This window comes from Erigeron canadensis, chromosome 4, assembly GCF_010389155.1.
Source record: "Erigeron canadensis isolate Cc75 chromosome 4, C_canadensis_v1, whole genome shotgun sequence".
Taxonomy (NCBI): Eukaryota; Viridiplantae; Streptophyta; class Magnoliopsida; order Asterales; family Asteraceae; genus Erigeron; species Erigeron canadensis.
The window spans coordinates 10,806,095-10,818,580 of NC_057764.1; the positions used below are offsets into that span (position 1 = coordinate 10,806,095).

Genomic DNA, 12,486 nt, shown 5'->3' on the forward strand with positions numbered 1-12,486 from the left:
ATGCACGGTGATTATCACTATAGAAAAACCTATTGCTAAAACCTAACAAAATAATAAAGAATGGTGCATACGTTAGATGAAATTCTTATATATGCGTTGGAGGATGATAAAATGGATATTGCTTACTAATAGAGTTTCGATATTGAAAATTATTACGGAGTATAAAGGATTATAATGAAGTATAGATAGTCTCTCAAGTCAAATAAAGTCCCACGACACACTCACAAACATATACACTGAAATCGTTAATCTTAATAATAGAGGTTCGAAAACACACACCGGCTTACCCTTTTACTTATTTTTATGTTCTCAGCTCAGCTTAGCTCTGGTTTTGGTGGTTGTAGATGAAGATTTGAAAACCAAAAATTCAAATTACAGCCAAAAAGAATGGGGGAAAACCAGTTGCTGAAGGAAGTTGGATCCAAATTGCTTGACAACCCTTTACCTGCTTCTAAAGATGCTCTTATCAACCTTCTCACGGTCTCTTTTCTTTCCATTGCATTCCATTCATATTTTTAAATTTTTTTCTCTACAAACATATACTCACAGATATATATAATATATATATATATATATTCTTTGCAGTATTTCAAATTTGATGTATTTCTCTTTCTACTTTGGTGGCTCTTCTAATTAGTTTTTTTATGATGAATTAGGGTTTTGAGTTCGAATTTCCTTGGCTATTTAGGGTTTCAAATTGCAATTCTTGTATTTAGGGTTGTAGGGAATTCTACTATTCTAGGTCTTGTGTTTGAATCCAGCCCCTTGTTGTAATTTACTTACGGGAAACACAATCGATGGCTTCACAAACAATCGTTATGGGTCTCTTTCTTTTTATAAACGGTTATTTATCTAAGATATCAATATATGTCATACTTTCGCTTTGCCCTTTTATGTGGCAACTTATTTATTTATTTTTTGTTTTGTCTAGCTCGCCTATCGTACTCTTAAAACTATTTAACCATCTTGTAACCCGAAGTCCGGAATTGACGAAAAATCTTTTTACTTATATATGATGATGTAACATAGTTTAGCTTGTAAAATCGTGATGGTGACACATCACCCTGGACTAGGTTTAAACTGTCCTTCCCAATTCGAGGAGCACGATGGTTAAAAATGGACAAGTTCTATAAAATGATGTTTAAATTAGACTAGAAAATTGAAGTTGTCACATAAGGGGCTAAATTAAAAGTAGGTTGCTTTATTTGATGAAAACCTTTCTCTTAACTGGATAACTCGTATTCTATTATCTACACATTTTTTAGTTTGGTCAGTCCCATGAACATTAGTTCTTGAAATGGTGTAAACTGCATGCAGCAAGCTGCAACATCTCTTTGCGGGATGGATCAGTCACCACCCAAAGGATTACTGGATTCCATGCAACCTCTTTTGATAGCTATTGTCAAGCCACAGCTGCTAAAGCACCAAGATGACCAAGTTAAGCTTCTTGTTGCCACATGCACTTGTGAGATTCTGCGAATAACTGCTCCAGATCCACCTTATGATGACGATGTTTTAAAGGTACCTTTTTTGTTACTTTTTCTCTCTGTATAAAGCCAGATGTTCTAAGATAACGAGTTCATATTTTCATGCTTATGATCCTTTTATATGTTATTATGGATGGATGGATGCTTATTATCTTTCACTTGCTTCAGGACATCTTTCATTTGTTTGTAAGCACCTTCAGTGGGTTAAAACACACCAAGGACCCATCTTTTGGGAGGATAGTAAACATATTGGAAACTGTTGCTAAGTATAGATCATTTGTTGTGATGTTGGATCTTGAATGTGATGAGTTAGTCAACCAAATGTTCAAAACATTCTTCACTGTTGCCAGGTTGAGTTTGTTACTTATCTTGAAGTTCGATTGTAAAGAGAATGATAGGCTAACCCATTAAAAACAAAGAAAAATGAAGGATAAGCTAACTTCTTGCTTGTGTGATGTACAGTGATGAGCATCCTATAATTGTTACTGCTTCAATGGAGACAATTATGGCGGTTCTTTTGGAAGAAAGCGAGGACATTGGGATGGATCTTTTGCTCATTCCTCTATCTATGTTAGGCCATGATAAGAAAGTAAGTCCATCTTTCTTGTTATTCACCCTCACTTCTTTTATATTGAACAGCAAATACTTTCACCTAAGCTATAATCTATTTGCTGCTGTGCTTTTTGACCACCATCAATTTTGCTGCTATGATTCCTAATTTGTCAAATCTATACAACTCCTGAGTAGCATGTTAGCGAATTTCATTTTTTAGGATGTAACTCCGCATGCAAGGACACTTGCTATGAATGTTATTGGGCAATGTGCTGGAAAACTTGAACACGGCATTAAGCAGATTATATTATCATCAGTGTTGGGGGATAAGAGAGCCTTGAATCCTCAAATTGACTACCATGGAGTTATCTATGACATCTATCGCTGTGCTCCTCAAGTGTTGTTTCAGATTGTGCCATACCTGTCAAAAGACCTACTGGTAATCTAGTTTAATTTCTATCCCCTTTTTTTGTATTATTGGTATCTGCTTTCTCTAACTTCCTTTATGGGCGGTCTTTAGATGCTCCTTTAAAAGTGATTAAACGATATCAAATAATCAGAATAGGATAATAAGATCTAATAAAAATTGCTGTAACAATTTGTGTTGGGATCTCGTTTTGCTAATTAAAGGTGTATTTATCATCTAGTAAGATACTTTACTATTTGGCAGATATTAAAAGGGAATTGTTATTTTGTTAGATAAATTTACCAAAAGGAACTTTATTTTTATAAAATCAAAGACTTTTGTGAAACAGGACAATGGATATCTTCAGTTAGGTTCATAGAAGGGGTTAGCTAGATATCTTTACTCCGAAGGTGACAATAATAATAATAATAATAATAAAGGTGACAATAATAATAATAATAATAATAATAATAATAATAATAATAATAATAATAATAATAATAATAATAATGATGATGATGATGATGATGATGATAATATTAATTATTATTATTATTATTATTATTATTATTATTATTAAAATCACTTTATTATTATTATTATCATTTTTTGAAAGTAGATAAAAGTTCATTTAGTTCGAACAGTGCAAGCTTAAGTAATTAAGCAAGCATGTTTGTATATTCAGACAGATGAAATAGACCTCCGCTTAGAGAGAGTCAGACTGGTGGGTAACCTTTTTGCTCTCAAGGGAACTACTGTCCCCGAGACTTTCCATCCACTCTTTTTGGAGTTTCTGAAGAGGTTGAATGACAAAGCTGTTGAAGTGCGGAAGTCAGTCCTTGAGCATGTCAAGCTGTGTCTGCTGTCTGATACTTTCAGATCAGAAGCTCCTAAAATAGTTGGTATGTCTTATTTCACTTCGTTACATATCACCCTTTTTTTCACTTCTTTCTATTTCAATCCAAGTGGGACCCAGTTGGCCTGTTTGGCAGCCGTGTCCGATCCCAGGTACCCAGCTGGGTTGGCTGTGTTTTACAACCTTCGCTACATGTATGTTATGTGGTATGTCCAATTAATCTGGGTGAATTTGTTAGATGCCCTGCGTGATCGGCTGTTGGATGATGATGAAAGTATACGCAAACAAGTGGTAGCAGTAATTTCAGATGTAGCATCACAGGATTTATCTTCTGTTTCAGCTGATACCATAAAGCATGTTGCTGAGCGTCTTGAGGATAAATCTGTAACAACATTTTCTGTTCTTTATCTTAAGCATCTATTGACATAAAGCTGAGTACATGTTTGTATGAGAAGTTACTCAGACAATTAGACAAACAAAATTTACCAATTCATTTCTAAAAAAGGGTAAACATGCTTATAAAATTTGTGTATTTAGATGTGCATGTGAATATGTCATTCATATCCAGGAACTATGTTATCAATTTCGGTGAAATTTCGGTGGTATTTCGGTGGTATACCGGTTTTCGGTGGTGGGACATAATTTCGGTATTGAATTTCGGTTTTGATATCGTTTCCGAAATTTTCGGTGGTATTGACCGAAATACCACCGAAATTTCCGAAATTTCGGTGAATTCTGTTTCAGCACTTCCACGTTTTATCTTTTACTCTTATATATGTGTATATATATATATATATAAATATATATACATAATATTAGAATCACCGAAATACCACCGAAAAAAACGATATTTCGTATACCAGTCCGTGACTGAAACATCGAAATTTATGTCCTTGACTACTTAGTCCAGGAACATGTCTAACAGCTGGTGTCATATTTACCTTTTAAACATGCAGGAATTACCCTAACCATCTTCTTCTTGCGATGCAGATTCTCATAAGAAAGTATACTATGGAAAGGCTATCTGATATATACCGTACTTGGTGCTTGAAGCAAATTGGTGTCTCAAATTTTAATGATGATTTTGATTGGATACCTGGAAAACTTTTAAAATGTTACTATTATAAAGATTTGGGGTACATTATGCTTCTCCAATTTCTAAATTTCTCTCTTGTAATTTGAATTAAATGGGCGACTTTCGTTGGTTCAGTTAATCTAAAATAGTTTTCTTTTGAGTACTTCATATTTTCTTTTAAGTTACTTAGAAGAGGTCACAGCTGTGCATAATCTCACTTTTCAAATTGGTGTGCAGACCAAACACAGTTGAGCAAATTCTATGCAATTCCCTTTTTCCAGTTGATATTTCCATCAGATATAAGGTCAAAACCTGGGTCAAGCTATTCTCCAAGTTTGATAAAGTTGAATTGAATGCTTTAGAGAAAATACTGGAGCAGAAGGAAAGGTTTGTGATTATTTGTGGCTCCAAACATGATTGCTGTTTCTTGCTGTTTTTCTCTTTGTATTTGTCTTTGCACTAGTTTTCAGGTTATCTCTCATTAATTGCAGGTTACAACTTGAGGTGCAGAAGTATCTCTTACTTAGGAAGACATACAAGGTTTGCTACTCGTTAAATTTCAAAGAACGAAGAAAATTTTGTCAAGTGTACGCTGCTAAAGATACCTTTTGCGTTTACAGGACGGTGATGCTTCAGAACTGCAGAAGAAAACCACAGTTTGTATTCGATCCATGGCTCACTGTTTTGTCGATTCCATAAAAGCCGAGACCGATTTACAGCTTCTTGATCAATCAAAAGATGCTAACATCTGGAGAATATTGACAAAGTTACTAGATCCAAACTCTAGCTGTGTTCAAAGTAGGAGCCTTCAGGTATGGAACTAGCTGCGACTTATTATATGCATACTTTCTAATAAGTTATTATGTGTTGTTTTTATTGTGATTTATAAGCTTATATACGATTATTCCTTTTTGTAGGATGAATTGCTTAAGATAGTTGGCGAGAAGGATCCACTTTATGAACTTCTAAGAACTCTCTGTATGAAGTGCTCTTACACAATCTACGATAAGGAGTTTGTCAAAGATCTTATTCTGGAGGTTGACCTTCAAAAGAGTGAAGGGAACAAAGTATTAACCCGGTCTTGCATGAATATACTCGTGGTAACATTTCTATTGATGTATATATAGTTCTATGTGTTTTCGTTTATACCTTTTCTAAACATGTCAGCATATTTTTGATATATTTTCAGATCGTTGCATGTTTTAGTCCTTTGCTGCTAAGTGGGATGAAAGAAGATTTGGTCCATCTTCTTGAGGATGATGATGAGGCCATCAAAGAAGGTGTTTTGCATGTTCTATCAAAGGCTGGTGAAACGATTCGCGAACAATTGGGAGAGTCATCTAGGTTTGAATTTATCCTTGTAAGTTAAGAATCTTCTTTATTTTATCTTCTGTGATGTTTGTTCTTTTAATGCAGCTCAATAGACCTAATACTGGAAAAAATATGCTTAGAAGGTAGTAGGAGGCAGGCCAAGTATGCAGTAAATGCCTTGGCAGCCATTACAAAGGATGAAGGGCTCAAGTCACTCTCTGTCTTATATAAGGTTTAAACTGTTTATACACACACAGACAGACACACCCCATGCATTAGGTCAATCTGAACATTTCTTGATAGTTATTCTTCAATTCTTTTCACGTGATGTGCAGCGACTAGTGGATATGCTAATAAAGAGGACAAATTTGCCTTCTGTACTACAATCTTTGGGGTGTATAGCACAGACGGCCATGCCTGTTTTTGAAACTCAAGAGAGTAAAGTTGTTAACTTTATAAGAAAAGATATCTTAAGGCGCAGTCAGGTATGAGATACTCAAGTCCTCTTGGCTGTTATCATATCGTCATCTGATATGATCACATTAATTTATATGGTCTTGCTTCATTATTTTTAGAGAACAGGAGACGTAAGGAAAGAATCTTGGGAAGAAAGAAGCGAAATTTGTTCATTAAAGGTTAACTTATTTTACTCAGAGTACAATATATATATTGTTCCGTGTCACACGTTTTAAGTTTCTTATTTTATTGCAAATACCACACCATCATACATCTAATGAAAGTCAAATTTGTTCTGCAGGTATTTGGTATCAAAGTTTTGGTAAAGAGCTACCTACCTGTTAAAGATGCACATCTTCGTGTTGGTATTGATGAATTGATCAAAGATCTCCAAACTATACTTACTTGTGGAGAAATCTCTACAGACGTGGAATCAAGGTACCTTTGGTTGCATGAGTCTAGATGCAGAATTTGTTTTCTCAATTTTTTATGTTTTTCTCCTTTTATTGATTTTAAAACAGTTCTGTTGATAAGGCCCATTTAAAGCTAGCTTCAGCTAATGCCATTATTCGTCTGTCAAAGTATTGGAATAAGAAGATTTCGATTAAAACATTCTACCTTACCTTGAAAACATCAGAGGTAAACTTCTCACTTTCAAAGACACTTGACATTATTACTCATGTATACAGATTTCTGATATGATTTTTATGATGTATGCAGGTTGGTTTTCCCAAAGTTAGGGAACTGTTTCTCAACAAAGTACACAAGTACATAAAAGATGGGAGTTTGGACCCCAAATATGTTTGTGCCTTCTTTTTAGATTTTGAATCCCATAAATCAATCTTGGAAAAGGTGATTGAGGTTACCCTGGATAAATCCTTCTCAATTTTTTTTTTCTATAATAGCTGTCTTCATCTGAAGACATCTTTTAACTAATTTGTGTTGAATCAAATCTTATTAAAATTTCAACTTGGCAGGAAAATCAGTATCTGAGGGACATCATTCAAATTAGTGGAAATTCTTCAGCTGTTTGGTCAGAGTATCTTCTTCCCTATTTGATCCATGCACTTGCCCATCATCCTTCATTTCCAAACATTGATGAATGCAAGGATGTAAAAGCATACGAACCAATATACAGGTATATTTGGTTCCAGACTGTTTGTTTTTAAGCCATTTTTCTATATCTTTTATGTGACTATCATCAGGGAGTCTTTATCATACATGTACCAGAAATATGTACTTTTGTAATAAAACTGTGGCATCCTTTACCATGTGTGTTGTCAGACGTTTGCTTGTACATGCATGTTAGATGAGCAAAATCATATTCTAATTTTGACAATCGTAAGAATTATACATTCTCCCATTTCTCCAGGAAATTATATATCTTTTTCTCTAAGTTGGCACATGGAGATGAAGATGGAAAGTCGGGAGTTCTAAGAAGGGAAGAATATATTTCGATAATTTCTATTCTTCGAAATATCAAAAGGTCCAAAGATGCTGTTGACACAAATAAATCAAAGGTTCTACACATGCTCCCTTTTTTCTGTGTGCTGATCAGTTTCAACTATTTGGAATATGTTAACTAATTTCTACATATGGGCAATACTAACCTGGATTTTTTAAAAAATGCTGTAAAGATTGGAATTGTCATGGTACATTATTAACCTATATTTCGATGTTCAGAACTTGTATGCAATCTGTGATCTTTGCTTGTCAATCATCAAGCGATTAGCTAGAAAACAAGATCTTCAGCAATCCATAGTACCTGTTTCCCTGCCTGAAGTCTTGTACACACCACTCAAGAAGAAAGAAGAGAACAACGAAGACAATGAAGAAGGGTACTTAAAAGACGAAAAGAAAGAAGAGAGTAAAGAAGGTAAGAAGAATGAAGAGAACAAAGATGATAAGCAAGAAGAGAACAAAGAAAATGAAAAGAAAGAGGAGTCTGACCAAGAGGTGAGTTTGTCAAATTATTTTCCCAATAAGTGTTACTTTACTAAACTAATGTTCTATTTTCTTTTTTGAAAATGCTCTAATAAATCCATAATCAGATGCAGGTGGTGCCACTTATACAGATTTATACTTGAATTTTAGGCTAGGATTTCATCCAACGTTTTATAGATATTTTTTGATGCGTACATAATTACATACTTACATGTATGTCAACCTTGTGATGCATCATGATTCTGGAAATCCTTTGTTTTACTTAGTTTTATTTAATGATGTTAATAGGTATCTGAAGGTCTGACATGGTTAACTAATGAGAATGCTCTTGCGTACTTCGAGTCGCTTATTTTTTACGCTAATGGCAATGTATGTGCTTATGGCTCTTTTAATTTTATTTTTATTGTGAGTTATCAAGTAAGCCATGTACTCATGCTGATAGATGTTGGCATTTGTGTATATAATCTGAAATTGTTCCTAGGTTGCATCCAAAACCAATGAGGATGATATTGCCCAGGACATTGAAACTGATGGAAATGATGTGCCTTTGGGAAAGATTTTAAAACGTATAAAAGCTAAAGCATCCAAGGGAAGAAAGGTATTAAACAACGGTTCCACGCCCGCGGCCGTGGAAACTGAAAATAATGTTGATATCTTGGGAATGTTGAGAGAAATTAATTCGGGTGATATGGATGTGCCGAATAAATTTGAGTCGAGCAATGGTCATGGGAATATTAGCAGTGAAGCAAAGCTCAAAAGAAAAGGTATATCTAATGATCTACCCAGTATTTCTGTACCCAAGCGTCGGAGGTCATCCTCTGCCAAAAGTCATAAACGACCGTCATTCCTGAAGGGTGGGTCTGCTTTTGATATCATTAAAATGGATGATCCACACAGTGGCCCAGAAGATAAAGTTACTGAAAAAGGTCTTATACATAATAGAAATTCCAAAAAGACTGATGAAGTGGATTTAGAGGTAAAATTTTCATCTGTGAAATTATTTATAAAAGCATATATTATTTTTTCCTTCGTTTTGAAGAACAATGTCTGTTATTCTATAATGAAGAAGGGTAAAAGGGCTGTGAAGACTGATAGTAGTCAAAAGTCAGGTCGTGCCAAAAAGCGCAAACAAAGACGGGTTTCCAGATTAGCAAAGGTTAGGCTTCATATCCAGTGTTCTATTTGTGTAAACATTCCAAGCCAATTTCTTGATTTTTTTTTTCTCCCTTCAGTGCGCAATAGATGAAAGTGAAAGCAACATCCAGGAGTTGATTGGCAGACACATAAAAGTTTGGTGGCCTATGGACAAGGAGTAAGTTATCTTTTAATATCCTATAAGAATTTATAGATCATACATATTTCATTATTTCCATTTTTCAGAAAGCCTAGTTTTGGGGAGATAATTTGGCAATTAGCATTTGTTCCATATGTTTCTACTTTTAACTTCATGATATGACAGAATTGTTTTAAAGATACTAGCATCCCAAAATATGTTCTTGATATATGTATAAGTATAATTGACAGGTTTTATAACGGTGTGGTGAAGGCATATGATGATAATAAGAAAAAACACGTGGTGAGCTTCCTTGTCATTTATGTTTTATTTCTAATTAATTTGCTTGGATTATGCAATTGGCTTTGCTTATGCTTTTTTCAATGCATGCCTAGTTAAATTGCATATCGCCTCATCCAACTTTCTCAATCTATTTTCAGTTTTGAATTAACTATAATTCTTAATGTACGCTTTTACCCTGTTTCCACTAATTTGGGATCATGTTGAAGGTATCGTACGATGATGGAGAAGTCGAAATCCTTTGTCTAGACAAGGAGCGGTGGGAATTTATTGAGAGCAAGCACAAACTTACAACGGTCTGATCTTTTATTCTATACTTGAAGTTATGGTGATTGATTTCTGATACTGTTTTGCATGCCTTTACAGCGGAAGCGTTTGTCGAATAGTCCACCCTTTAAGAGAGAGTAAGTACAATAAGTCGATTACAGGGGCCGTTTCTCATTTAAGTCTATCAAATACCAATCAAATACTTTGATTGGTATATATTCATTGAAGGCTTTTGTATGTTCTCACCCTCTTGTGCAGATCATCTAAGAAGAATGTCAAGTCAGCGGGTAGCTTAAAGCATAGAAAGGAATCAATTGATGTGTGAGTATGATATTGCATTTTAATTATATTGCTAATTATTGTTTTACTGAAGTTTTGGTGGGACAATAGATCACCATCATCTAAGGTTAGAGGCAAAAGAACCCCAAGAGAAAACTTGAAGCAAGGTTCAAAGGGGGTGTCACAGAGAGCTGCTTATTTGGAAATGGGAAAAAGCAAGGATCATGATATTTCCCTGCCTGAGGCAAAGCCTACCAATATCTCTAAAGCCGATGATTTGGATGCAGGTAAAATGTGTGCTAGAAGTCTTCACCTATTAGAATATCAACCATCAGTCTGTCTTTTTCTCATTTTTTTACATGTATAGAGGAACTGTTGAGTAATAGACAATGTGGGAATTCACCAGATAAGAATGTGAAAATTTTGAAGACCAAGGAGAAAAAAGTAAAATATGCAGAGAGTAGCTCAACTGATACCACATCCTCTCAGGAAAATGAACCTGATTCCTGGAAGAAAGAAAATGAAGATGTCGACATGATCCCTCACGATGGATCTGCATCTGATGAAAACGATCAATCTGAGATAAAGGAGATACAATCACCAGGGTTGTCAACAGAAATCTCTAGTAAGGAAGCCAATAAAATACATAAATCCGATTCAGAAGGGGATGCACAAACACCCGATAGAAAAGGATCAACTTCTCATGATTTTGAAGAGTCTGAATTCTCTGATAATGAACCCCTTGTATTCATCTTCATCTTTATCTTTTCATCAATTTATCTCATATTCCCGTCCCAACTACAAATCATTGTTATTTATTTACATTAATTTTTCTGGATGCAGTGTGTGTGGAAGTCTCGAGTTGGGAAAGTTGTTCAAAGAAAATAAGTTATGATCCTAACATTAGATAGCAACTCTGGAGCAGATCACACTATTTTAAACCAATTGTTACACCAATAATGTCCAGGCAGTTGCATTTGGCAAATATGAAGTTTCTAGGGCGGTAATTGTATGTGTAGTAATGTATTATTTGGTTGATTGTAGAATTGTAGTTAACCTCCAGTACACTTTCTGTTAAATGGACAGGCAAAGTTGACGTGTACTGTTGTAATGTAATTTTATATAGCTTGCTTATGCAAACATTGTAGTGGTATATTACAACATCAAAACATTTATGTGGTAACCGTCAAAAAAAAAAAGGGAATAATAATAATAAGCATCAAAACATAAAAACGTTTGACTTGTTTATCGTTTTCTTTTTCTTTTTTTATCTTCTATTTTTAGGATTGGAGGAGAGTAGCAATATTTTTGAACCTAAATTTATCTAATCTTGCCTGAGTTGTGTGAAACATGTTCTGGTTATCTAGCACCTCAGCTCTTCATATCTATACTGGGTTTACTTGTGCGTGAAAGGATTAAAAAAAAAGATAATGATTTATGAATGTAATTAACTATGTCAAAATGTTTAAATTATGTAATCTACTCGATTGTCTATGCAATTTAATGAACTCTATTTAATGTAACTTACATAGTAACCACCTACGTGAATCAAGTTGATGCCCAGGTCAAATGTCACGTATATTACATACGATAGATATTATGTAATAGTTCATTACATTAAATAGAATTACCAATCTCTAGACTTACCAATCTATGGTCATCTTCCTTGGCTAACTGCCGACCAACTTCCGGTGACTCAAATATTTTCGTGATGATAAGGCACTTTTATCATGTCTAAAAGGCTTACTCGTTTTTGCTTGTGGATTTTAGATCCACATCAATGCATTCAAACTCAATTTTACACCGATTGTAACACTAAAAATTTATAACTAGTTCATGTTCAATTGTTCATACTACCAAGAAAAATAAATCTAGACAAAGTACTCATCTTTTCCAAAAACCTAAACACTCATCTACCCATACTACACTATTGTAAAACCCACTTAACTATAAGATAGGCTTTCAAATCTGCTAACAAGCTGGGCTTGAAAACAGCTACAACATGTACTCCAACAAGACAAGGGTTCTTCCATACAATTTAATGCAAAAATCAAATAAGTTTATCTCAAGAGCACAACCAGTATGTCAATCATAGGTGGGTATTTACAAAACTTGATCTTGATCCAAAACAATCATATAAAAGAACAAAAACCCATATCTTAAAATCTCCAACATTGTCAAAGAAGATTAAAGCTCTGTTTTTTTTTTTTTTTTTTTCTTAATCACCCATATTCATATATCAAATATGTTCATGCCTTCTATAAATTACCTTGCTATCAA

At 34.3% G+C, this 12,486-nt stretch overlaps 1 protein-coding gene across 3 annotated transcripts; it reads left to right on the forward strand.

Moving 5' to 3' along the window:
• Positions 1-212: 212 nt before the first annotated feature.
• On the forward strand, positions 213-11,375 carry LOC122595073 (sister chromatid cohesion protein PDS5 homolog B-like). Of its 3 annotated transcripts, none has more exons than XM_043767365.1 (33): positions 213-480; positions 1,318-1,521; positions 1,656-1,837; positions 1,950-2,076; positions 2,260-2,478; positions 3,131-3,347; positions 3,540-3,685; positions 4,292-4,437; positions 4,614-4,763; positions 4,868-4,916; positions 4,997-5,188; positions 5,294-5,476; positions 5,566-5,720; positions 5,793-5,919; positions 6,023-6,172; positions 6,263-6,322; positions 6,445-6,581; positions 6,665-6,782; positions 6,864-6,995; positions 7,121-7,281; positions 7,516-7,663; positions 7,827-8,099; positions 8,376-8,456; positions 8,569-9,063; positions 9,154-9,243; positions 9,320-9,399; positions 9,612-9,663; positions 9,870-9,956; positions 10,027-10,064; positions 10,186-10,248; positions 10,318-10,493; positions 10,574-10,950; positions 11,050-11,375. In XM_043767365.1, exons 1-33 carry the CDS (start codon positions 388-390, stop codon positions 11,092-11,094), a joined length of 4,953 nt encoding a protein of 1,650 aa, XP_043623300.1. In that variant the 5' UTR covers positions 213-387; the 3' UTR covers positions 11,095-11,375. The 3 variants fall into 3 exon arrangements, with proteins under 3 accessions (XP_043623300.1, XP_043623301.1, XP_043623302.1); XM_043767366.1 differs by having other exon boundaries at positions 214-480; positions 10,613-10,950; XM_043767367.1 differs by lacking the exon at positions 5,793-5,919 and having other exon boundaries at positions 214-480; positions 5,566-5,736.
• Positions 11,376-12,486: the final 1,111 nt, after the last annotated feature.